The sequence below is a fragment of the Leptinotarsa decemlineata genome, unplaced genomic scaffold (genome assembly GCF_025532065.1).
Source record: "Leptinotarsa decemlineata unplaced genomic scaffold, Ldec_3_MD MMD2_tig00026330_RagTag_RagTag, whole genome shotgun sequence".
Classification (NCBI taxonomy): domain Eukaryota; kingdom Metazoa; phylum Arthropoda; class Insecta; order Coleoptera; family Chrysomelidae; genus Leptinotarsa; species Leptinotarsa decemlineata.
Genome location: NW_027412690.1, coordinates 7031735 through 7055717, shown reverse-complemented (window position 1 = coordinate 7055717; position 23983 = coordinate 7031735). Strand labels below are relative to the sequence as shown.

Sequence of the window (23983 nt, the reverse complement as noted above, 5' to 3'; positions counted from 1 at the left end):
TTAGCAAAATAAATGACCATCAAAAAGTTCTTCATCAAATATTTCTTTTATTTTGCTCTATTAATGTCAAAAACTATATAATGTTTTTTTTTGGGAAATAAAATTTTTGTCTTTCACGAAAACCTTCAAACAATAACTCCGAAATAAAAAAAAATTAGGTTTCTAAGTTGGAAACTATCGGGGTTATTCACTCCCAACTAGCAAAACTTCGTTATTGTACAAAAGCCTAGATGATTCTGAAATTTGGGCTATTTTTTTATTGACAGATTATTGTTTATTCATGTATTTACCTTCTTTCAGATAGTGGTAATCAATCGATAAAATATTTTTTTTCATTAAAGTGTCTAATTCCGTTAAAAGCGCGTGGAAGTGCTTTTTAATCCCAACTTCAATATTTTGGTATAAATAAGAAGGCGCAATTTATTAGGATTGTTGCCAAAATTGTTTTTACAAACTAATCGTTTATACTCTTTGCTATATTTCCGGCCCTTCTTCAAAATATTCATAAAGTTCTCAGATACCTCCCCGAATAATGACACTTGATCATAATTTTGTATCTAGCATATGTTTTCAATAAAATGGCACTTTTGAGCAATAAATTTCCCACAATACTTTTCAACGTTGCATTATACGTTAATATATTGAACGCTGAATTAATTTTATGTGTTTAGGGACCGTGCTGCACGTCGAATTGTCAAGTCAAATTCGGAGACAAATGCAGGGATGACAATGGATGTAGAGATGAAAGCTTTTGTAATGGCAGAGACCCCCAATGCCCTCCGTCGATCAATAAGCCCAACAAAACGATCTGTAACAAGGAGTTCGTCTGTTTCATGGGGGTAAGTTGACAAGAAGTTACAGGTATTGTTCCGTTTGACATGATGTGTGAGATCTTTGTACAGCGTCAAATCAGGCGCACTTTCAGTGTTGAGTTAAGTCTATATGTCGTACTTTACAAACTGAAAATTGATTTTTCAACTATTAATATTGGAAGAACAACCGAAAATTGAAAGAAAAAACCTCATAAATGTTATTTTAGATGGTTTCACAACTGATTTCATACTGGTTTCATATTGATAAATGGTTCATACTGTAGATACAGGAATTTTTCGGAATCTCGTTAAAACGGCGATCCGAATAACATTGCAAATTTCCGACGATATAAACATTTTTGAACAGACTAAACGTTAATTTAAACAAGAACAACCAATATGATTTTTAGATTTCAAAGATACATACCGATGCAATTCATTCTTTATATTAGAACGTCTTGAATTCAATTATCGGGGGCGACTGTATTTGTGTCAGGCCTCAGTGCTGGGCTCTATATTTTTTCAATATATGTTATTAATATGGAATCCATCTCAACATATGCTCATCACTTGTTATATCAGATGAAGTTTATCAAAATCTACTAACCAAAGGTGACTCAACCCTGCAAAATTTGAACACCACGAAAAGATTTCATGCTAGACAAAAAATAGCCAGTTTCAACTCCGTTAGGTTAGGTCCAAAGTGAGTGGGTCTATTCGACCCTCCACCGCAACCCGCAAGGGTTTATTTTGGCTCACACTTATTCACATACGATCAAATAAACCCATGTTCTTAAGGAAACCGGGCAGGCAAGTATATGCTCTGCTGTTTCATCGTTAATGAGGTAGTCGGATAGTCTAGGTGCAAGATTCCCACTTTGATACCCGCCACAACTTCCACATATGAGGGTTTTTGACGTTAGCCACACCTGACTATGCCTTACGTTCAACCGTGCAGAGCTCTTGAGGAGACGACTCAGTCGTTTCCTGACTGCTCCACCAAACCTTTTTTTTTAGGTTCAGTTTTTGGATCAGGAGTTGGGGAGTTGAGAAGCTCTCGCTCCTGAACTAAATTTACAGGGAGGTCAGTTGGAGTCGTAAACTCGACATCCATCTCCTCTGTAGACTCGCTCCTGAACTAAATTTACAGATAGGTCAGTCGGAGTCGTAAACTCGACCTCCTTCTCTTTCTGTAGACTATCTCCTAAACAAAATTTACAGAGAGGTCAGTTGGAGTCGTAAATTCGACATGAATCTCCTCTGTAGACTCTCTCCTGATCTAAATTTACAGGGAGGTCAGTTGGAGTCGTAAGCTCAACATCCATCTCCTCTATAGACTCAGCGTCAGAAAAAATTTTTTAGTTTACTCTGTCCATAAAAGTCCCACGAGTACCTAGGGAAAGAACGTCAATCACGGCAGAGCCCCGCATTACCATGACATGGCGACGAGAGGGCGCCTGGTATCTTGAAGGTTCCGTAGAGACAGCTGATAGGTTCAGTGTCAATCATCCTCTCGGCACGGATACACACACCTTGGGATTGAACCATCGTTGGAATGGCATTCAGTTAGGGAATAACAGAACCATAAGTGACTCTGTCATTCCCGTATCCAGCGGGGCTACGTGGAAGCAGGCATTTGATGGCCGGTGCTCTACGGTGAAGTTTTTAGATGTATACTCAGATGAATTTATAAGCTGAAGCTGGAACAATGGCAAATGTTCCTCAATTTGGGTTATTACAGCAAATGCAAGTTTGAACAAAACAGAGCTGAGTTTAATTCATGAGTTTTTCAAATTCACTTCGAAAAGTATTCAAATTGATGTTTCAAATGTTGGGTTTTAATTTTCAAAGGGATTTGTTTCTAATTCACATATTGGCAACAGTGCCTATATCAAGTTGAAATAATTTATACGTAATTAGATAGTCTACTTTAAAATAGGAAAAGGATCTTTATAAATCAACAATTAAGGCAAAATATAAATTATAGTTCGATACCACCTCCACAAGCCACATAAACAACAGTTGTTTTTTCATTTATTCATATAGAGGAATATAGGTTAGGTGCACAAAATGTCATATATCACAGAATGTCTCGGAACTCGGAACATAAGTAAACAGAACAGCACGCCTCTGAAATATGTCATCTTTGTTTGTCTCAAATAGGTAAATATTCATTGTCCTTTATTAGTTATAACTGATGTTGCCAAATGGTGAAATAGAAACGAATTCCTTCAAATGTTGAATGCATTATTTCATTCCTCTTTTTTCAGTATTTAAATAATTTTTTATGCATAAACTTTTTGCATAAACTACTGCACCAAGTAGACTGCCATTTGCTCCTGTCAGAACTGAACTTTAGGGTGCCAAGAGCTCAGTCATGGCTGAATCTCACATCTCACATTTCACTGCTCTGCAACACAAACAAACATAATATCACATTCTTCAATCAAATATATGTGTGGAAACTACAACTCAATATGCAGCTTTTGCGATATTAATACTTGTTCGGCGAATCATATAAAAAAAGTTGCAATAGACATCTTAAAGTGATATCAAAACTGTTTTTTCTTTTTTTGTGTTGTGAGAGAGTCAGTTATTATAACCACTCTCACTCTTACCAAGTAGCGCAATGACTAGTTAATACTATCAGTTTTTTTCTTTTGTTTTAGTTTTCTTTTGTTTTAGTTTTCTTTCTTTTGTTCTCTATTCGAAGTTATATATCATTGTTATGTTACATTCATATAGCATGTCAAGAATGAACATGATTTTTTAATTTATTTTATCTATTATCAGTACTGATGTATTTAATTATGTCTTGTGATTGGGTGTTACCTGTTAGGCAATAAATGATATTATTATTAATGTTGTTATGTTTTTCGCTGTGGATTCATCAATAATTTACTACACTGTATAATGATCAAACTTAACTTTATTCCACTTTTAATACAACAAAACACTTCAACTTCAACTTAAACTTCAACTACTATTCAAATGTCTATCGTCTTACTAGATCGCTCCGCGTACCGCACTGTAACGTCCACTTGACTGTCTCGATAGGCGAGTGGATCGTGTTTATATTTGATAATAGAAGGCCGTAGAAAATTCCTCGTTCCTCGGAATTTCATGGAAGCCGAACATTCGCGAAAAATGGGTTGTTCTGGGTGCTCTTAGCCATGTCACAATTGGTTTATGGCTACCAGTGGCGGCTGGCGTTTTTTTCTTTAGGACATGATTCACAATAGTTTTTTCTAAACTTTCCAATTTTTCTTAGGAATGTACGGGCTCAATATGTTTGGCATACGGACTGGAATCATGCCAATGCATACCAACTAACAGCGATCCAAAAACTAAAGCCTGCGAACTTTGCTGCAAATTACCAGGTGACAATCAGCCGTGTCTTTCGTCATTTGAATGGAATGACATGCCCTACGACATACCGGATATGTATTCCAAGCCTGGAACTCCTTGTAACAATTATATAGGTTAGTATAATTCAGAGAAACTTCAACAAAAACATGTTTTCTGTATGTAATCAGATATATGACGGCAGAAACGTCGAACTTTGGCACGACATGATCATTGATATCATTTTTGAATTTGTTTGTTCAATTTTTCAACAAATAAACCCAGCCTAGTGACGTATTTTTGGTGATTTCATACACTTCACATTATGAAAAAAATATTAGTGAAGGAGAAATTCAGCTAACTACTACTATTCTAGATTAAAATCGCAACATGTGAGTGCTTTTCATATACTTTCATTATTTGAATTTTGATGACTCCTATTAGTCAATTAATGACTAATAATTGTATATTTCAAGAACCAAATCATTCAATTTAACATGTAATGAAATGAAACTACCCGAGTCAACTCATCAACCTTAGATGCAATATTCAACTGTTACTTTATTGTTACTGTTCATGTTATTACTGTGTCTGTTATTTTCAACTTGTTAATTCCTCTTCTATAAAAGAATTGAATGTTTTTTGGGAAATCAGTGATTAATTGATTACCAATTCCCCTATTAGGAAACGAATTTAATAGAGTACATTTATTCAGTTCTATCATGAATGTCGTAGTCATGATTGAGTTTCTGTTCCTATGTCAAAAGATGGTTTGCAAATGTCGAATAAGTATACACACGCTCTTTCATTCTTTGGGAAAAAGTTCTCCCCAATATACAGTTTTGTACAAGAACTACAAGTGAAGTAATATATTTTTTGCTGATTTTCTGGGTTTTTAATCTTCCACACTCAATCTGAAAAGTATATCTAATCAGTAGCTTGTCATATTCATAAATTTTGCCCACAAATATAAAACAGAAATAGGTATATTTCCTTTGACTTATATACTTCTGGTCTATTCGACACTGAAGTGTTATAGTTATTGTTCTTGAGAAATTTTTTCTAGTTACATTTTGTTACATAATCAGAACTGAATCGTTTTTTTTTTCATAAACGTGCGATATTATTGGTAGGTTCACCAAAGCACGTCAACTATCGTTTTTCCATGTTGGGTAGACTTGGTTTATAGTTTGTTTCCATAGTTTTTGGAGTGGTGACAGCATCAAAGACAAAATCATATTCATTTCATAATAGATAAAAATTAATGATCACTTAGATGAATGAAATGATGATAGGGATTAATCATTCATAAATGTTTCTAAAAGGAATACTCTTCAGAATTCTTGTAGAATCTGCTATGGTTCATATGAGATGAGTCCTGGTGAAAAGCTATATGATTTGTGAATATTCCAATAATTAATTTTATATCATATATGAACTATGTTTTTAGTTGAGGGAGTATTTTATAATAAGTATGTGTGTCTCTGAACTCGGAGGTGGAGTATTTTGAAAAACTTATTCGTTTAGTAGCTTCATCAGTAATATTTTAAGAAATGTCACCAAAGTCGTGTATTTAATGAACCCTTTTCAATACTGCTTCTTGAATTATATAAATTATCCATGAAACAATTAACTGTTTAATTACCATCATTCTGAAATTCTAAATAATTATTGAAGTCTATAATTTTTCTAATAATTATGAAGTCAACATATAACAAGCAAACTCATGTTTTTCATAATGAATCAACGGAATAACCAAAGTTGAACCTTTTAAATATTTTAAATATTTCTCCTCTGTAGATGACATGTCTTCATGAGATTAAAGGATCATTAAGTGAACATGACAACTTTCTTACAGAAAGAGGGGGTAAATGATTAGTCGTTAGTTTCATATTGAAAAAAATATGTTTTGTCTAATTTATACAAAGATTGTTGCGAACGGTTCCGGTTTATTGAACCATTCTCAAGTAAACTGTGTCGATGATTCTCGGTTATTATCAAAAATTATATGCTTATGTGATTTCACCAGATTCTGTTTAATTCTGAGTATTCTACTCTTATGCCTCAACAAGATAATGAGGAACTCGGTAAAACTTGTTTGCCAATACGAATTCGTAATTATAATATTATTTCTTCATAGGATATTGTGATGTTTTCCAAATGTGCCGTGAGGTAGATCCTTCAGGCCCTCTTGCCACTTTGAGGAAGCTCTTATTGTCTGACGAAAGTATAGCCAGTTTCAAGCAATGGGTTATAGATTATTGGTATGCTGTTGCCGGTATTATACTGATTGTTATTGTATTATTGGTAAGTATTAATAGTAAAAATGCTCACTGGAAGTGGAATCTCAGTGGTTGTGATTGTGTCTTGACTCGGTACACAGCTCATTGGTACTATTTCTTAAACATAACATCTAATTGATTCAGTATATAGTCAATCCATATTCCACTTCCAGATTGACACTGAAAAATGTGACATGTTAACTCATTTAAATTTCTTTATCTAGATCAAAATCATAATATTCATTTGCATCTACCACAAAAGTGAGTTTACAAAAAAAACCAACGCCAAGCTGCAGATAAATACTTTTTTTGAGAATATTCGTAATGATTTGACAAGTGACTCTAGACTCGAAAATATTCTCTTGAAAAAAAAGTATTTTTCTCATCATAGACCAACGTATTGCTAGGCTCAGGGTAGTTTTTAGATATGAGTCCTTTTGAACAATGATTTATTTAGATTGAAAGGAGTATACTTTTAGGAGAGATTAACTTTTTGTGTAAAGATGGAGAAATAGAAAGCCAAAACCTTTCTTTTCCGTTGATTTATTCTCTGAATCAATGACTTGATTGAAGGTTTCTCAGAATTTAATTGTTTCCAAAGAATAGACTGGTTTCATCTCTGATTCAAATGCTTTTTCACTGACAAAACATTTTAAAACCAAAAATGAACAACAGCCATTCTTGATTCCTACTATTTACAATATAATCAGACTAGACTTTTGTGACCAACAATGTCGAATGCCTCTTGAAGATCCACTGATCGAGGATCACAGTGTTTTTTAAAATTTAGGTGGAGTACAAATTGTTACATTTAGATATTGATAAACTCAATACACACCTTTATTAGACAATATTTTTCATCCTGTGTGATCAGGTACCCAATTCTTTTCAAAAAAATCACGGTCATCACAATTAATGAAAATCAGAAAAACATTCGCACCACTAGGGAGGTTGAAAGATATATTATTTTGCGGTTCTTGAAAATCATATTCTTCTGGAAATAATGTGGGTTTTCCATTGATTACTTGCCTTCTGCGATTCAGTGCCTCACAGTTACATAAAACATGACGAGCTGTTTGAGGTTTCCATGGTAGAGCCCTATTTTGTTCAAGTGTCGTCTCAGTAAATGATGTTCAACAAATAGCCCCTTAACCGTTCTCTTCTCAGATGCTCCTTCCATAAATATATTATCGAGTGTTTTCAAAGAAACTGCTATATTTCTAATAGTCATACTTTCCAATCTGGTTCTATACCAAACATTTTGTCATACGCGCAACAGGTTCCAAAATTTCAGTTTTGCATGATTCATTGTAACAAGGTGAATTTTGTTGTTGATCATTTATTTATTTATTTATTTATTATTTATTATTTGTTCAATTACAATGAAGTAAAATGCCCAGATGAGCGTAGAACATGTCAGTGTAATAAATATACAGTTAAAAACATTTAAAAATTGAAATCAATTAAATGTGAGACATTTTAGCAGGTAAAATCTGAAGGGATGGTATCTTTAAAATATTCATCAGTTGAGTAGTATGCTCTATTTAGAAGAAAGTTTTTAAGTTTATTTTTGAGTGTTGTTTTAGAGAGGCTTCTTAGTGCATTTGGAAGTTTGTTATAGATTTTTATTAGAGTATACGGTATATTTTTCTGAATATAAGTAAAATTAGGAATATTAGTAACCAAATCTGCTTTATTTCTTGTTGGGTAGATGTGTGCTTTATCAAAGTCGTTAAAAAGCTTTGGATTGCTTTTAATAAACATTATGCTGTCAAGAATATACTGACTGTATAGGGTCAGTACTTTCTTTTCTATGAATAAAGGTTTACAGCTATCAGTTTGTTTGGATTTATAAATAATTCTTAGGCAACGTTTTTGAAGTGAAAAAATTTTTTTAACGTTCACAGATGCACCCCAAAAAATTAAGCCGTATTTAAGTCTTGAGTGGACTTGTGCATAATAGACAGACATTGACGCTTGAACATTTATTGTTTTAGTGATGACTCTTAGGGCATAGCAATGCCTTGCAACACTTTCTGACAAAGTATCCAGATGAGATTTCCAATCCAGTCTAAAATCTAGCTCAATTCCCAGGAATTTTGAACTTTTACTAGTTGTTATTGTTGATTTACCATCCGAAAAAGTATAATCATTTTCAGCTGACTGTGAGAATTTGATTGCCTGTGTTTTATTAGGGTTCAGCTTTAGGTGATTTTGTGCAAACCAAGCTTCCAGGGTACTTAAAGCATCGAACACATTTCTTTCCAAGTCATCTCCATTTTGTTCTTCAAGGATAACGGTTGTGTCATCAGCAAATTGTATAGTGTTTAAGTTGTTGTCCATTTGTAGTTCATTTGTATAGAGAATGTACAGCAATGGACCTAGAATTGATCCTTGTGGTACCCCTCTAATTATTGTTAGTTCATCAGACCTTATAACCTCATTTGTGATGTGACATTTTTCGACCACGTACTGTTTTCTATTATATAAGTATGATTCTATCAAGTTAGCTGAGGTTCCCCTGATTCCATAAGCCTCAAGTTTATTTAGCAATGTTTTATGATTGACATTGTCAAAAGCTTTTGAAAGATCTAAGTTAATCATTAAGCTATGTTTCTTGTTGTTTTGACTATTTATGACTGAACATAAAGCTTGATATATTGCTCTTGTTGTCGATTTACCCTTTCGAAAACCGTTTTGTGTATCACTTAATAGTTCGAATGTTTCAAGGTAGGATATAAGGCGATTATATATGATTCTTTCAAAAATCTTACTAATATTTGATAGTAATGCTATAGGTCTGTAATTTTTTATTTGATCCTTGTCACCCTTTTTGAAGATTGCTTTTATATGAGCTATTTTTAATTTGTCAGGAAATATTCCTTTATTAAGCATCATGTTTATAATAATTGCTAGGGGTGTTGATAGTTCACGTGCAACATATTTCAAGAGTTTTACCGGGATTTCGTCATAGCCAACCGATTTTAGATTTTTTAGTGACATTATTGTAGAGATTACTTCATGTTCAGTTGTTGGTGCAAGAAATAGGGTTATATTTATTGGATGTAAACTTGTATGTTCATTTGTTGTCATGACGATAGACTTAGAACATTGATTTATGTAGAAGCTATTTACTTTGTTTAAGATAAATTTTTTATCTTTTTCTTCTTTATCAATATTTCTTAGAATTGAAACGTTCTTCTTTTCTGTTTTCCCTGTGTACTTTTGTACCAATTTCCACATTGCTTTCCCTTTATTGGTAGCGTTATTAATAAACTGGTTGTCACACAATTTTTTTGACTCTCTAATCACTTTTTTAAGTATTTTGCAATATTTATGTATTTAAATTGTCACCATACTCCCAAAATGTATGAAATCATCTATTTTATTTTATTTTCAGAGCAGATTTCTCTTTGTTTTTGCTTTGTTCATACTTAGTTATATTATAGTTTTGAATTATTGTTTTTTCTCTACTGTAAACATGGGAAAATGAATCGTTATTATTATATCTCCAATCTGAATTTGCCCACTTTTGCCTCCACCATTATTGCGAAATATAAAGGTAGAAGATTCAAGAATGTATACAATGCTCCAATGTAGCTATCAACAAACCATGCTCAGTTGGCAGTCGTTTGTTCTATCACCAGACCATAGACATATCATGGTTTCAACCATAATGGTATAGAGTGAGCACATCATGCCTGGTTTAGCTCCCATGACTTTCCATATGTGAATCTAGCCCCAGCATCAGTGATATCTGCGCCATATTTTTCACTTTTTCTAGGTGTTGCTTTCCTGTCAACCATGGTTCTAGTATCACTCCCAGATATATGACCTCTCTGACAGAAGTATCTCTTCACCTCGACGTTTCAGATATCATATCAGCTCTGTCTTGCTCTTTTTGGTCGATTATGTTCCAGGCCTGTTACATGCGTCCTTTCACCTCATTATTTCACTTACCCTGGACTAGGATAGTTTAGTCTTCAGTCGTTTGCATATTCAAGTGCTTTATATAAAACATGATAGAGAGAGGACATAGTAACTCGTCCATGAATAGGTTCTGTAACAGTGGGGATATACCCACCCTTTGCAACTCATGCCACTACTATTTCACAAATAATGGTTGTGTATACCAATCTTCCTGTAAACATACAGGCTAGCCACCTGTAACCTTGTAGCTTCTGTTGTTGATCCGTCTTCACCTTAACGTTATTTCTAGGAAGGTATCAAATGAGCCCTCTATATCCAAGAACTCAGGCAAAACTACTTTCTTTTTTACTTTAAGTATATGCAGCTATACAGACAGAGGCATAAGGGTAACGATAGTATGCTTCTACAAATAAAAACGAAATTAGATAACTAATAGGTGACCTAGAAACAAAGGGCAAAGTTCAGCTTCAATAGTGAACGGTTTCACTGAGAAGCTACTCTTCCACTTAACCTAAAAACACTGTGTTTATGTGACAAAGGAATGTAGTCAAAAATGAAATAAAATAAACTACATTCTATGGAAACATGTTACATAATTGTTACAGAGAGCAAGAAAATATTAATCAGATAGTTGCAATATTCAAATGGAATGTTACAGAAGAGGTTTATATATTTACTCATTCATCAATTTGTTCATACAGGTCCAAATTCATCAGAATTCTGCTGTAGACAAAATTTAAAACTGCCAAAATTATATTATATAGAGATTTTTACACTAATCAACGAAGGTTATAATAACGCATTTCAGCGTATCATCAATAATTTTAGAGATAATTGTTGAAAAACAAATTTTTCCGAAATTCTGACAGCAAATTAACAAAAATTGAATGGAATGTTCAAATAAAAAAAATTAATTCTATGAGAATTGTTTTCATAATTTCATATAATTTTGTATCGAGTTAGTTCAACAAATAATACAGTTCACAAAAAATATCTTCTATTATTATACCTCAACTAGTTCAAAATATTTATTATTCGCTTTTATCGCTCTTTTAGAACAATAAAAAGGTATTCTTTAGAATTGTGAAAATATGCAACACTCAATGCTGTACATTTCTTCTTCTCGCATATAACTATATATTTGCCAGACAAGACGAGTTACTTCTCTCTAGTTTTTCAATTAATATAAATAAACACTTAATAATTCATAACTTCCACAGATCCTCAGCACGAAGTATCTCGGTAAGCGACCAAACTTCAAAATCAAATCGGTCACCATAATGCACAAATCTTCGACTGAAGCGGTTCGCTTACCCCCAGAAGGAGAGGGAGGTGTCACAGTCCACCCGGGCGTTCGCTCCAAGTTACCACTGAAGCGCAAAGTAAGAGACGGAAAAGTGAAACGGAAACGAAAGACCAAGGTGGAATCGATCAACAACAACCTGAACAGTCCGAGCAAGCCGAAAGTATCTCCGAAGAAGAAGAAGAGAGTTTCGGCAGCTGTTGGAGCCGAAGAGGCTAGGACGAAACCTCTCGATACCAATGTGTTCGAAGTGCCAAACAATAAAATTAAGAAGCTCACACAAGCCAACGTTGCCAAAAAGAAGAAGAAGAAGAAAGAAATTATAGACTACAGCAGCGTCCAAGCCGATATAGAAGGAGGTAAAGAGGAACTCGTCGGTAAATATTTAGTAAAGATTGTTTGGATATTAACAGGGTACTTTTACTATCAGAACTATTTGAAACGAGTCTCACTGTATTTTCATGAACAACATTGGTTTTGAAACTGGTAGCATTATAATTCTTATAAATTTTGAAATTGCCTGCAACGAATAGAAATTCTGCATACTTTATATAATAAGCAATATAATTACTTGAAATGTTGAATAACAATGGTCCACGATAGCTTCCCTGTAGGACTCCCGAGTGAATTTGATTTATGAGAAACTAGTGAACTATCCAAAATAAAAAATGACAACCTCCCCCTTTATAGTAACCCTGGTAAATCCTGTCGCATATTGAAATTGAAATAAATGACTTGTACGCCGCCATTCTGATTAGGTACGGCCACTTGTGTTCCACCGTTGAAAAGATAATTTCATATTCTATAAGATGGTGTGAAAAAATATATAAGGTTCTACAAAAAATTCTTGACTAGGTTTCATTTACGGTTGAACTATGAAGGATTTTCAATTGTTTGGTTTCATTTACGGTTGAACTACGAAGGATTCCCAATTGTTCACAGATCAATGTCAGCCATCAAAGTGTTTGGAAGGTTTTGCATACGAATGTATTGTTCCCATACCACAAACAACATGTGCAGGCACTGTTACCATCTTGAACAAAATCCCAATTACACTTGTGAAGTTTTATTCACAGATGAGACAAGTTTTTCATCCTAAACTTTCATAACAATCATTCTTGGGCCTATGAAAATCCACATGCTACTGTAGAAAGTGGATTTCAGCAGAAATTTTCGGTGAACGTCTGAGCGAGGATTTTTGGTGATCATCTCATAGGACCACATTTTCTATAGATTATTTCTAGAAGACACATTACCAGAATTGTTGCTAGTAAGACGAAATATGTGGTTTATGCACGACGGTGCACCTGCCCATTTCAGTGTTACTGCTCATGAATATCTTACTGATACTTTCGCTCACCAATGGATATGTCATTGGGTACCTCAACGTGGCCACCTTGATCTCCAGACTTGAATCCATTGAATGAACTATGGAATTAAGTATAATTCTAATGTCATACGTAACACCCTAGGAATTTTTGAACATGTGTGTCATTCGAAGAGATGAAGACTCAATGCTTGTATTACATGTCAAGGTTCTCATTTTGAGCATCTAATTTAATTATTCTCAATTATTACATGTGCTGCTCTCCGAATAAAATACAAATTAACTAGTAGTTTCAATATGTCTTCCTTTTACTATCCAAACAGATTTTCATTTCAAAAAGTGTTCAAATTGCGACAAATATCACATTTCTGAACTTGAATAATGCGTAATCCCCATTTCTACGCCACTGACTGTGATTCGATAAACTTTAAGTATATCAAATAATATCAAACTAAGAGAAAACAGTGGCGTACAATGATTTTTTTCCCGTAAATATCAATCAAATAATTCTCTGGGACGCTACTGGAATTAAAATTCAAAATCTATCTTCATAAAAAGAAGCCTCTTGTTACTCATTATAAATACATGTAGTTGAATCAAAATCTCATAAGATGATTGTGAGTTATCAATGAAAGAACAATATTTTTAGTGAAACTGTGAGAATTTGTTATTTGGAAACAAAACAGATTAGGATAAAACTTTTTTTTACTAAAATATGACAAATACTTACCACCTGAAATTAATGATATTATTCAAGAAAACCCTGTATTACACGTTTGAATCATTGTTTTTTTTCCTACTATAAACAACTTCTGTTCTTTTTATTTATTAATGACCTCAATAATAATGTCAAATGTAATAAGTAATTTTTTGCAGATGATTTGAAAATATATTTACCTGTCGAAACTATCGAAGACTGTAATACATTGCAACGACAGAAAATACACAGACTTGGTGTGAAGTTAACAAACTATATCTCAATGCGTCCAAATATTGAGTAGCGTCTTATAGTAGAAAAGTGTCGGTCATCGAGTACAATTATCGAGTATATACCATTTCACTGTGACGAAGTAACTCAATAAAAGATCTTGGTGTATGTTTTGATCAAAATTTGTCTTTTTCCAACCACATTAGATCAGAAGTAAGTGAAGCATTGAGAGTTTATGGCTTCATAGTTCGCAATTTGTAGATCTATTTCAAACATATCTGCTCTATTTATTCTTTACTTTTACTCTTTCGATTGCGTTTCACATTCCCTACTTATTGAAAAACTAAGTTATTATGGCATAAGGGGCACTACTCTGGAACTCCTTCGTTCATATCTTACAAACATATTTCAGTGTGTTGAGCTAAACAATGTAAAATCTGATTTCAAAAAAATCGAGCATGGCGTCCCTCAAGGTTCAATCTTGGGACCTTTCTTATTTATTGTGTATATAAATGACTTATGCCACGCCATGGCACCTACTAAATGTTTTTTATTCACTGACGACACAACAATTATTTGCTCAAGCAAGTCTTACACTAACTTGAAAGACTCCGTCATCACAGTACAAAACTCAGCTAAGCTTTGGTTCACGAAGAATAAACTCAAATTGAATGAAAGAAAAACCCAAAATTTGATTGTCTCCACAAATTCAAATTATCGCGAGGGGGCAAATGTATCGTTTCTAGGCATTACGATTGATGACAAATTAAGCTGGAGAAATCATCTTGACCTTGCTGTTCGCAAATTATCTTGTGCTCTCTTCGTTCACAGAAGGTTAAAACATGTAACGAACCCTTATATTATGAGAATATCTTACTTTTCCCTCTTTCATTCTGTACTTTTGTACGGTATTCTCCTTTGGGGAAACTCTAGTAACGCAATTGCTGCTTTCAGATGCCAGAAAAAAGCCATACGCATCTTGGCTAACCTGGGATACAGAGACCACTGCCATCAATTTTTTATTCGTTTGGGTATTATGCCTCTGCCCTGCCTACTTTATATATTTATACTGTTCTGCTTGAAATACATCGCAATAAAGATACTTTACTAAAAAGCTCCGACATCCATAATCACAATACCAGATCAGCTGACTTACTAAATACTCGTCATCACAGGTTATCTTCAAGCCGCAGAAACTCCCTAAATCTGAATCTATATCACTCTATCAAAATATTGGAATTCAAAAAATTTAAATTAGTCCTAAAAAACTACCTACTAGCCTTATGAGCTATCATAAGTACGGTTAATCATGATCTTTTATTGTATTTTATTGTATTTCAATATATATTGCACATGTCTAAATTTTAAATCTTATACTATATATTGACAATATGTTACTGGACGTAAATTGTTCTTTTAATTATATATATATATATATATATATATATATATATATATATATATATATATATATATATATATATATATATATATATATATATATATATATATATTTTCAATTTCAATTCAACTAATATGACTGTGAATTTGCTGTGACTTGCTATAAATGTATAAACTACATAATCTGGTCAAATAAACTACTACTACTACTACTACTATGTAGCCTACGTGAGGTCGAAACTAGAATATGGCTCTGTTCTATGGTCTCCATTCTACAATTGCTATAATACATTAATTGAAAAAGTTCAACGTCGTTTCCTAAGGTTTATTTACTTCAAATCTCATGGTATTTATCCTGATAGAGATATTCCATATGAATCTCTCACCATAATATTCAATATTGAAAGTCTTGAATTACACAGAAAACTTGCTGGAATATTTTTTCTGTATAAATTACTTCAGAACAATGTGGATGATATGGAGGTGTTATCTTTTATAAATTTCTGTGTGCCTCACTTTAGAACTAGAAGTACAAAAACTTTTTACAGCCGACTAGCCAGAACCAATTTGCAATAATTTCAATTTAATTTCAAATTTGTGTGATATCAATTTTGATTCCCTAGAATATTTGTTGACATTGCATGTCAGTATTTCATGGAGAATTTTTAATTTCCTGGTATAGTGTTTTTTTTTATTTTATTATATTATAATTTTGTTATTGCACATGTCTAAAATTTAAATCTTATTCTATATATTGACAATCTGTTACTAGACGTAAATTGTTCTTTTAATTATATATTTTTTCAATTTTAATTTAACTAATATGACTGTGAATTTGCTGTGACTTGCCATAAATGTATAAACTACATAATCTGGTCAAATAAACTACTACTAATACTACTACTATGTAGCCTACGTGAGGTCAAAATTAGAATATGGCTCTGTTCTATGGTCTCCATTCTACAATTGCTATAATACATTAATTGAAAAAGTTCAACGTCGTTTCCTAAAGTTTATTAATTCAAATCTCATGGTATCTATCCTGATAGAGGTATTCCATATCAATCTCTTACCAGAATATTCAATATTGAAAGTCTTGAATTACGTAGAAAACTTGCTGGAATAATTTTTCTGTTTAAATCACTGCAGAACAATGTGGATGCTATGGAGGTGTTATCTTTCATAAATTTCTGTGTGCCTCACTTTAGAACTAGAAGTACAAAAACTTTTTACAGCCGACTAACCAGAACCAATTTGCAATAATTTCAATTTAATTTCCAATTTGTGTGATATCAATTTTGATTCCCTAGAATATTTGTTGACATTGCATCTCAGTATTTCATGGAGAATTTTTAATTTCCTGGTATAGTGTTTTTTTTTATTTTATTATATTATAATTTTGTTATTGCACATGTCTAAAATTTAAATCTTATACTATATATTGACAATCTGTTACTAGACGTAAATTGTTCTTTTAATTATATATTTTTTCAATTTTAATTTAACTAATATGACTGTGAATTTGCTGTGACTTGCCATAAATGTATAAACTACATAATCTGGTCAAATAAACTACTACTAATACTACTACTATGTAGCCTACGTGAGGTCAAAATTAGAATATGGCTCTGTTCTATGGTCTCCATTCTACAATTGCTATAATACATTAATTGAAGAAGTTCAACGTCGTTTCCTAAAGTTTATTAATTCAAATCTCATGGTATCTATCCTGATAGAGGTATTCCATATCAATCTCTTACCAGAATATTCAATATTGAAAGTCTTGAATTACGCAGAAAACTTGCTGGAATAATTTTTCTGTTTAAATTACTGCAGAACAATGTGGATGCTATGGAGGTGTTATCTTTTATAAATTTCTGTGTGCCTCACTTTAGAACTAGAAGTACAAAAACTTTTTACAGCCGACTAGCCAGAACCAATTTGCAATAATTTCAATTTAATTTCAAATTTGTGTGATATCAATTTTGATTCCCTAGAATATTTGTTGACATTGCATCTCAGTATTTCATGGAGAATTTTTAATTTCCTGGTATAGTGTTTTTTTTTCATTTTATTATATTATAATTTTGTTATTAATTTACTCAAATCATAACTTTGTAATTATAAGGATCTATATTACTTTTTTTAACATACTTAGTTGTTAACCTTGTAAATGGTTTTTAACTGTTGGGTAATAAAGGCTATTATTATTATTATTATAACTATGTTCCTTGGGAAAATAAATCATCATTATATATTTTTCAGGTGCTGAGATAGTCCACAATCCTATCACACCAGAATCCGATTCTGTCGGCAAGGTCCAGAACTGGCTGTTGAAATCTCAGTACGCCTTGCCGAAATCCAAATCCACTCCCGTCGGCTTGACAGACAAGACTCGTAGGAGTCCCCACAAGCGTCCCACTATCAGGCCGCGAACCGACAAGAGCAAATCGCACAGTGTGGGCAACATCCCAAGCGAAAAAGAAAAAGTTCGCCTGCAAGTCGTGTACAAACCTCCTTTCAAGTTTAGTGTTAAGTTGCGCAAACCGGAAAAGACGAGCGTGGTAATCGAACGGGCTCCGGACGTATCTAGAAAACTGGAAAAGGTGCCAAGAACAGGGGTGCTAGTTCAGCAAGTTAAACTGTCGGGGGACAAGCCCATCGCTAGTGCGGACTCACCTCGGATCGATGTGAATCCAGACATCGATTCCAATATCCATACCGTCCAATCCGATCTAGAAGTACTGTTATCCGAAAGTGAATTTTTGTTTTCGGACGACTGACGTATCGAGGACGTTCCGCTCGGAGTTGAGATAACTTTTTTAAGGCTGTGGAAAAAATATTCCGCACTAACTGAATCGCTTCATAATTTATATTTTTTTATGGTTTTAATGTAGGTTTAGATTTTTCCGACCAATCAGTCGAGTGTTCTGAGAATGATCGATCGATAATATCGAATAAAAATTTTGTTTGGAGACCTTGTATTTTTTCTGAGTTGGCTGCTTCGTGTATTTATCGCTAGCGTCAGTAATTATGATAATTGTTCACAACAGTACTTCAACTTGATGTCATCACGTCGTGTTTCAGTAGGAATCGCACGTTGAAATGCTAGACCTCGTTAATAACCAGCTGGTTAACGCAGATTTTTCAAACAGAATATAGTTGCAACTCAGTACTCGCTTGGCTTATTGAGGAGAGGATTTTATTTGCTGTTTCCTCCATTCATTATTCATCCAAATAATGAAAGAACTCATTTAAAAACTCAATTAAATATTTATTGTAACGAAACAGGGAAAATATTTTCAGGAATAAACTGACACTAAATGTTAATTAAGAATACAATAAATCACGAAAAACTTACATTGCTAGAACCTTCTTTGAAGATCAGTTAGATACTGAATGAATTTCTGAATCTTTCATGATCTTGACCTGCCTCAATATTTATGAAGATTTATATAGTGACATTGCGACTTTGATTCAGTCACTGTAGTACTAAGGTAAAATGCTCAGCATGCAATTTGTGCAAAGTTTGCGTATTTGGAGATTGTTTTATATTTCTATATCCTGTGATCATATCAATTTTGATGTCTATGAACTTGGAATATTAAAAGATGGAATTCTGAATACTGTTTTTGTTTTAGAATATTGAAGTTGCGGTTGGATCATCTTTCAATGGGGAATTTTCCTCAATTTGGGTTATTACAGCAAATACAAGTTCGAACAAAATAAAGTTGAGTTTAATTCATGAGTTTTTCAAATTCACTTTGAAAAGTATTCAAATTGATGTTTCAAATGTTGGGTTTTATTTTTTAAAGGGATTTGTTTCTAATTCGCTTATTGGCAACAGCGACTATATCAAGTTGAAATAATTATTACGTACCTAGATATTCTACTTTCAAAAAGGAAAATTATCTTTATAAATCAGCAATTGAGGCAAAATATAAATTATAGTTCAATACCACCTCCACAAGCCATATAAACAACAGTTGTTTTGTTATTTATATAGAGGAATATAGGTTAGATGCACAAAATGTCATATGTCACGAAATGTCTTGGAACTCGGAACATAAGTAAACAGAACAGCACGCCTCTGAAATATGTCATCTTTGTTTGTCTCATACAGGTAACAGATTCATTGTCCTTTATTAGCTATAACCGATTTTGCCAAATTGTGAAATAGAAACGAATTCCTTTAAATGTTGAATGCATTATTTCATTCCTTTTTTTTAAGTATTTAAATGATTTTTTAAAGAAAAATTTTGAAATGATAAGTTTAAAATTACTTTGTAAAAGACAAAGTTCAACAATATTAAATACTTGAAATGACAAAAAAAAATACATATGACAGCTAATACTTCTGGTAAACATGCAAAGTAGCCAACTTAAAAAAATACATGTGCTTTACACAAAATCCTCATCCTATATAATTGAAGAAATTATGGGATAAAGTCGATGTTTGCTGGAATGTTCACATTTGTTTAGCTCAAAAACATTCAATGTCAATAAAGTTGGTGAACTGAAAATATCACAATAATAAAAATTCATACCATTGATCCTAAAACTTGTGAAGATTTGTATTAGCGAGTATCTTGCCAATAACTTTGTTGAACCAGTTCAGAAAAAAACAAACAACGTTAAATATTAAAAAAAACATTTCTCAATTGAAAAATACGTTACAACTATATCATCAGTTTACTATCTATTCGTATATTATATTGAAATGGGGTATACTATTTTCAAAATATTTCTGGATGAAATGAACGTCTTTTCTTATTTCAACTGATTTTTCCTGTTTTAAAATGATTTCCTTCTTACTTTTCTCATTTAGAACAATCTAATTTATGAGTTCATTTTCTAAATTTTCCACCATTTTTTAAATTCTTAGATATTCAAATTTTCTATCACTGAAAAGAAGATATTGGAAACCAGTTTCAGAATATTTCATTCACATTACATTGAACTGAAATAATGTCAGTTCTCTAGACAAACATTCAAAAAAGATGCCACCATTGAACTTTCAAGATATTTTGATCATTCAAATATTTGTCAAACATTCCTGTTAGGACAAATAAGTAATCAGCTCTGACTAGCCTAAATCCGGCCCTGAACTCACATTCATGTAATGACAGTTTTTCGAAATTTCCCCAGAATAAATCAATCTATATTCAAGTAGTTCAAATTGTTCACAAGTTGAAAATAAAACAATTTTTTTATATCTGTATAATTTTTTTTTGTAACTCTTACCGGGGCCTTCCCCAATTACTACAAAAGATGTAAAATGCTCTTTGAAACCTTTCCCGCTATGAATTTCGATTTGATTGGTCCAACTTGGGATGGTTGTGGGTTAAACAATCATTTCTGATTGTAATTAACTATTTTTGAATATTATTTTGTATAAAAGTTATTAATTTAGAATATCCGGCGATGTTAATTTGAAAAACCTCAGCTCAGTCAAGAGCTACTTCCTCTGGATGTGATATACTCTGTGTCTAAGTTGAATTAGGAAAAAGTTGCCCGTTTTAGGGCGTATTAAAATGACATCTTAAAAAAACAAGAAATTCCAAATAGTTCCGGAAGTGTGGAATCTATTTTACAGGTTTGTTGGTTGTAGTCTGCAGCTTTTTATGCCGGCATACCACTGCCGACAAACCTGAAAAACAGCTTCGTCACAGTTATCTCAGGGCGTGAGGATTGCAGAGAGAACCAAAACTACTTTTCAATGCTACTCTTCAAACTGTACAAGACAGCGTTGGTACATTTTCAATCCCACGTTTTACCTTCTTGGCGGTAACTTCATTTATGTATCAACATAATTGTTTAGTTAGTTAATTTTGAAACGTCATTCGAGTAAGCTCTAAAACAGGCGACTTTTCCAAATTTTCGTGATTCTATAACTCTTCAGTTTTACTTTTTCCTTCTCATCTTGGACACAAAAATGGGAGTCATGATTTATGTTCCAATGTTCGTTACAGTCATGTAATTGAACAGTGAGCAGAATGTGCAAATTGCGTTGAACTAACTAAAAAACTACTGTGAGTTAAAATGGTAATTCTAGAGATTTTTGTCAAATTCAGAGGAAGTGGTAATTTAAATCACACAATTATTAGTTATTTATCCGTATTCACATAATCAAACTTTAAGTTTTTTGTTACATCCAAAACAAAAATCAGAGAGTAAAACATATACTGTGAAAAAAAAAATCTCTGAGTGAGATTACAATCAAGCTAAAAGAGAAAGCAACACTTTCCAGATGTATTCTTAATATTTTGGTTGCGTGTAATCTGGTGGGTTTGTTGAATCATCGACTTATACAACTTTCAAAAGTTCATGACTAAATATTGATCCTACAATTCTCAAAAACATTTATTAAATTATGAAATTAATTCATTTCAAATTTTTTATTTTATTACAAATACTTTTCAATTTTTCTCATATATGTATCATTTTCAATTTTGAAAATATATTTTGAAGTTTGCGTTGATCAACTCCAAACTATTGGAGAGGTTTGGAGTTGATCAATATACAAGTATATTGTATGTTCAATATTGGTTAAATCCCATGTCAATGATATGCCAATCGATATCTGGATCTAAAATAATTGATACATTTTGAGAGAGGTATGCTGAGATGTTTTCTTATATCCTCTGAAGATTCCTTACATGTAATATATGATTGTTTCCAGTTGAATTTGTAAACGATGTATTTCCTACTTCAAAACTGAAAAAGAATAAATTTCTACTCACCGTATCACCAACTTTCATTGCTCCTGATTCCAATTATGTCAATATAGTGACAACAGATGGTGTATCTATGACTATTAGAGTACAAGTGAAAATGTGAATTAACCAGACTGAAAAGGACATAATTTGTTGGCTCATGTGGAAACCTTAGAGAGCTAAAATCGTTTGACCAACAACATCCGACCTAAGGAAAATCACTTGTAGATCTGTTTCAATTCCACCAAAAAAGATGTTGGCTTGGCTTTCCGGGAGAAATAAGTGTTATTTCCACATGCAACTCATCCCTCAACCTCTGCTACCTGAGAACCATCTAACTTGTGATCTTATCCATTTTTTTTTGTATCTAGAAACTACTGCGATTTCATAGATGTTGCACTTCACTAGTTTGTACAAGGTTCTTTAATAGATGTTTGTCAGTTGTTTTGCACATATTTCAATTTTTTCCTTTTCTTCATGACTCATTCCAAGGTCATTTGTTACATGTTTGCCATTTTTTTTGCATATAATTGTATTTTCCCCCTATTCATGACACTCGTTTCAAAAATCTTTTTCCTTTCACTAGTTTGTACAAGGTACTTTGTTACATATTTGTTTTACACATAATCTGCTTTTTATCATTCAGTGCCTCACATTTGTTGTGGTAATGGGAGGCTACTAGTCGAAACACTGTAGTGATCCAATATAATAATAATAATAATAATAATAATGAAAACACAGCACTTGGCAACACAAGAATAAGCCATTGCAAAAATATTGAAGACCTCGGCTTATTAAAGGGCCTGACTTTTGCTTTCCTCAGTTCGAACAGGTCGAAGTTTGAATCTTGAGGGTTAAGGCCAGGTAGCTTTTATACCCCAATCTACCATAGTTGCCTGCTAGGTATAGAAGTTCCGGGCAACATTTTATTAATTGACGAGACATCGGTATTGCCTTATACTCCAGGGGATATGAGGGAAGTGCCAAATTTATTGGAAATCTTCATTTCCCACCTCATACAAACTAAAAAGCCTAAACAAGATGTACAACGAGTAGAGTCAAAAGTGTCAACAATGGTGGGCTTCTCCCCATTCCGAATATTTTATCACTATGAAAATTTGTAGAAGGGTAATCCATCAGAAATTCACTGTAATAATGGACTCACCTCTGCGGAGCTTGAAAGATAAAGCTGGCTACCTTTAGTGAGACCTAGTCTCAATCCAAAATTAACAGTTTTGCTGCAATTTGCTTTATAATAGTTCAGAAATCAACCAACAGTAAGAGGAGAAAATATAGAATAGAATGATTGAACATCTGCTGAAATTTCTTTAAAAAACTGTGCTCCAACAGATATGGAAGGAAGATATTTTATATATTCTTGAATTTGTTGTAATTTAGTGTATAATAACTAGATTTGTTCTGAAACCCAAGATGCAGAAATCTTCCAACATCTAAATGATTTCTTATTGGATAGGACGCTTAAGTGATTTCATTAGATACTTCTATTAAATATAGGTAGTCTATTCGGAAATTCGGAAACGTTCAAGATCAATGTAATCGTGTAAACATTTGGATCCCCCTATACGTGAAATATTTTGACAAAAACACTCGATCTAGGACACTCTTGATTATTCATGAAATAATGGATCAAAAATATACTTCGGTATTCCATTCACTGAGGTGCTAAAGGTAGGTACACCATTGTTTACATTTTGAAACGATTCTTGTTCCGTCTACCAGCAATGACCAAAGTTTCTATGCATCTTTGACAAGGAGATAAAACGTGTATTAATGCTTCTATGGAAACATGTACCTATGATACTATTAAAAGCACTTTCTCCACACGAGAACAAAAATATACTGTCTCTCAGATGCATATGATGTTCAAATTGCGTAATAACGAATCTAAGAAACAATAACTATCGGCACAAAAAAATTT

The 23983-nt window shown here is 32.9% G+C and overlaps 1 protein-coding gene across 2 annotated transcripts in view; it reads left to right on the top strand.

Annotated features, from left to right (window-relative positions):
* Positions 1–22075, top strand: part of LOC111507902 (disintegrin and metalloproteinase domain-containing protein 10) — a 415889-nt gene extending 393814 nt beyond the window's left edge. The window contains exons 11-15 of one of the 2 annotated variants that reach the window (XM_074182880.1): positions 672–839; positions 4084–4294; positions 6298–6464; positions 11590–12031; positions 17594–22075. In XM_074182880.1, the coding sequence (XP_074038981.1) occupies positions 672–839; positions 4084–4294; positions 6298–6464; positions 11590–12031; positions 17594–18111 (1506 nt within the window). In that variant the 3' untranslated portion in view covers positions 18112–22075. Of the gene's footprint in view, positions 1–671; positions 840–4083; positions 4295–6297; positions 6465–11589; positions 12050–17593 lie in introns of both variants that reach the window. The other variant, XM_074182879.1, reaches the window with a different exon arrangement.
* Positions 22076–23983: the final 1908 nt, after the last annotated feature.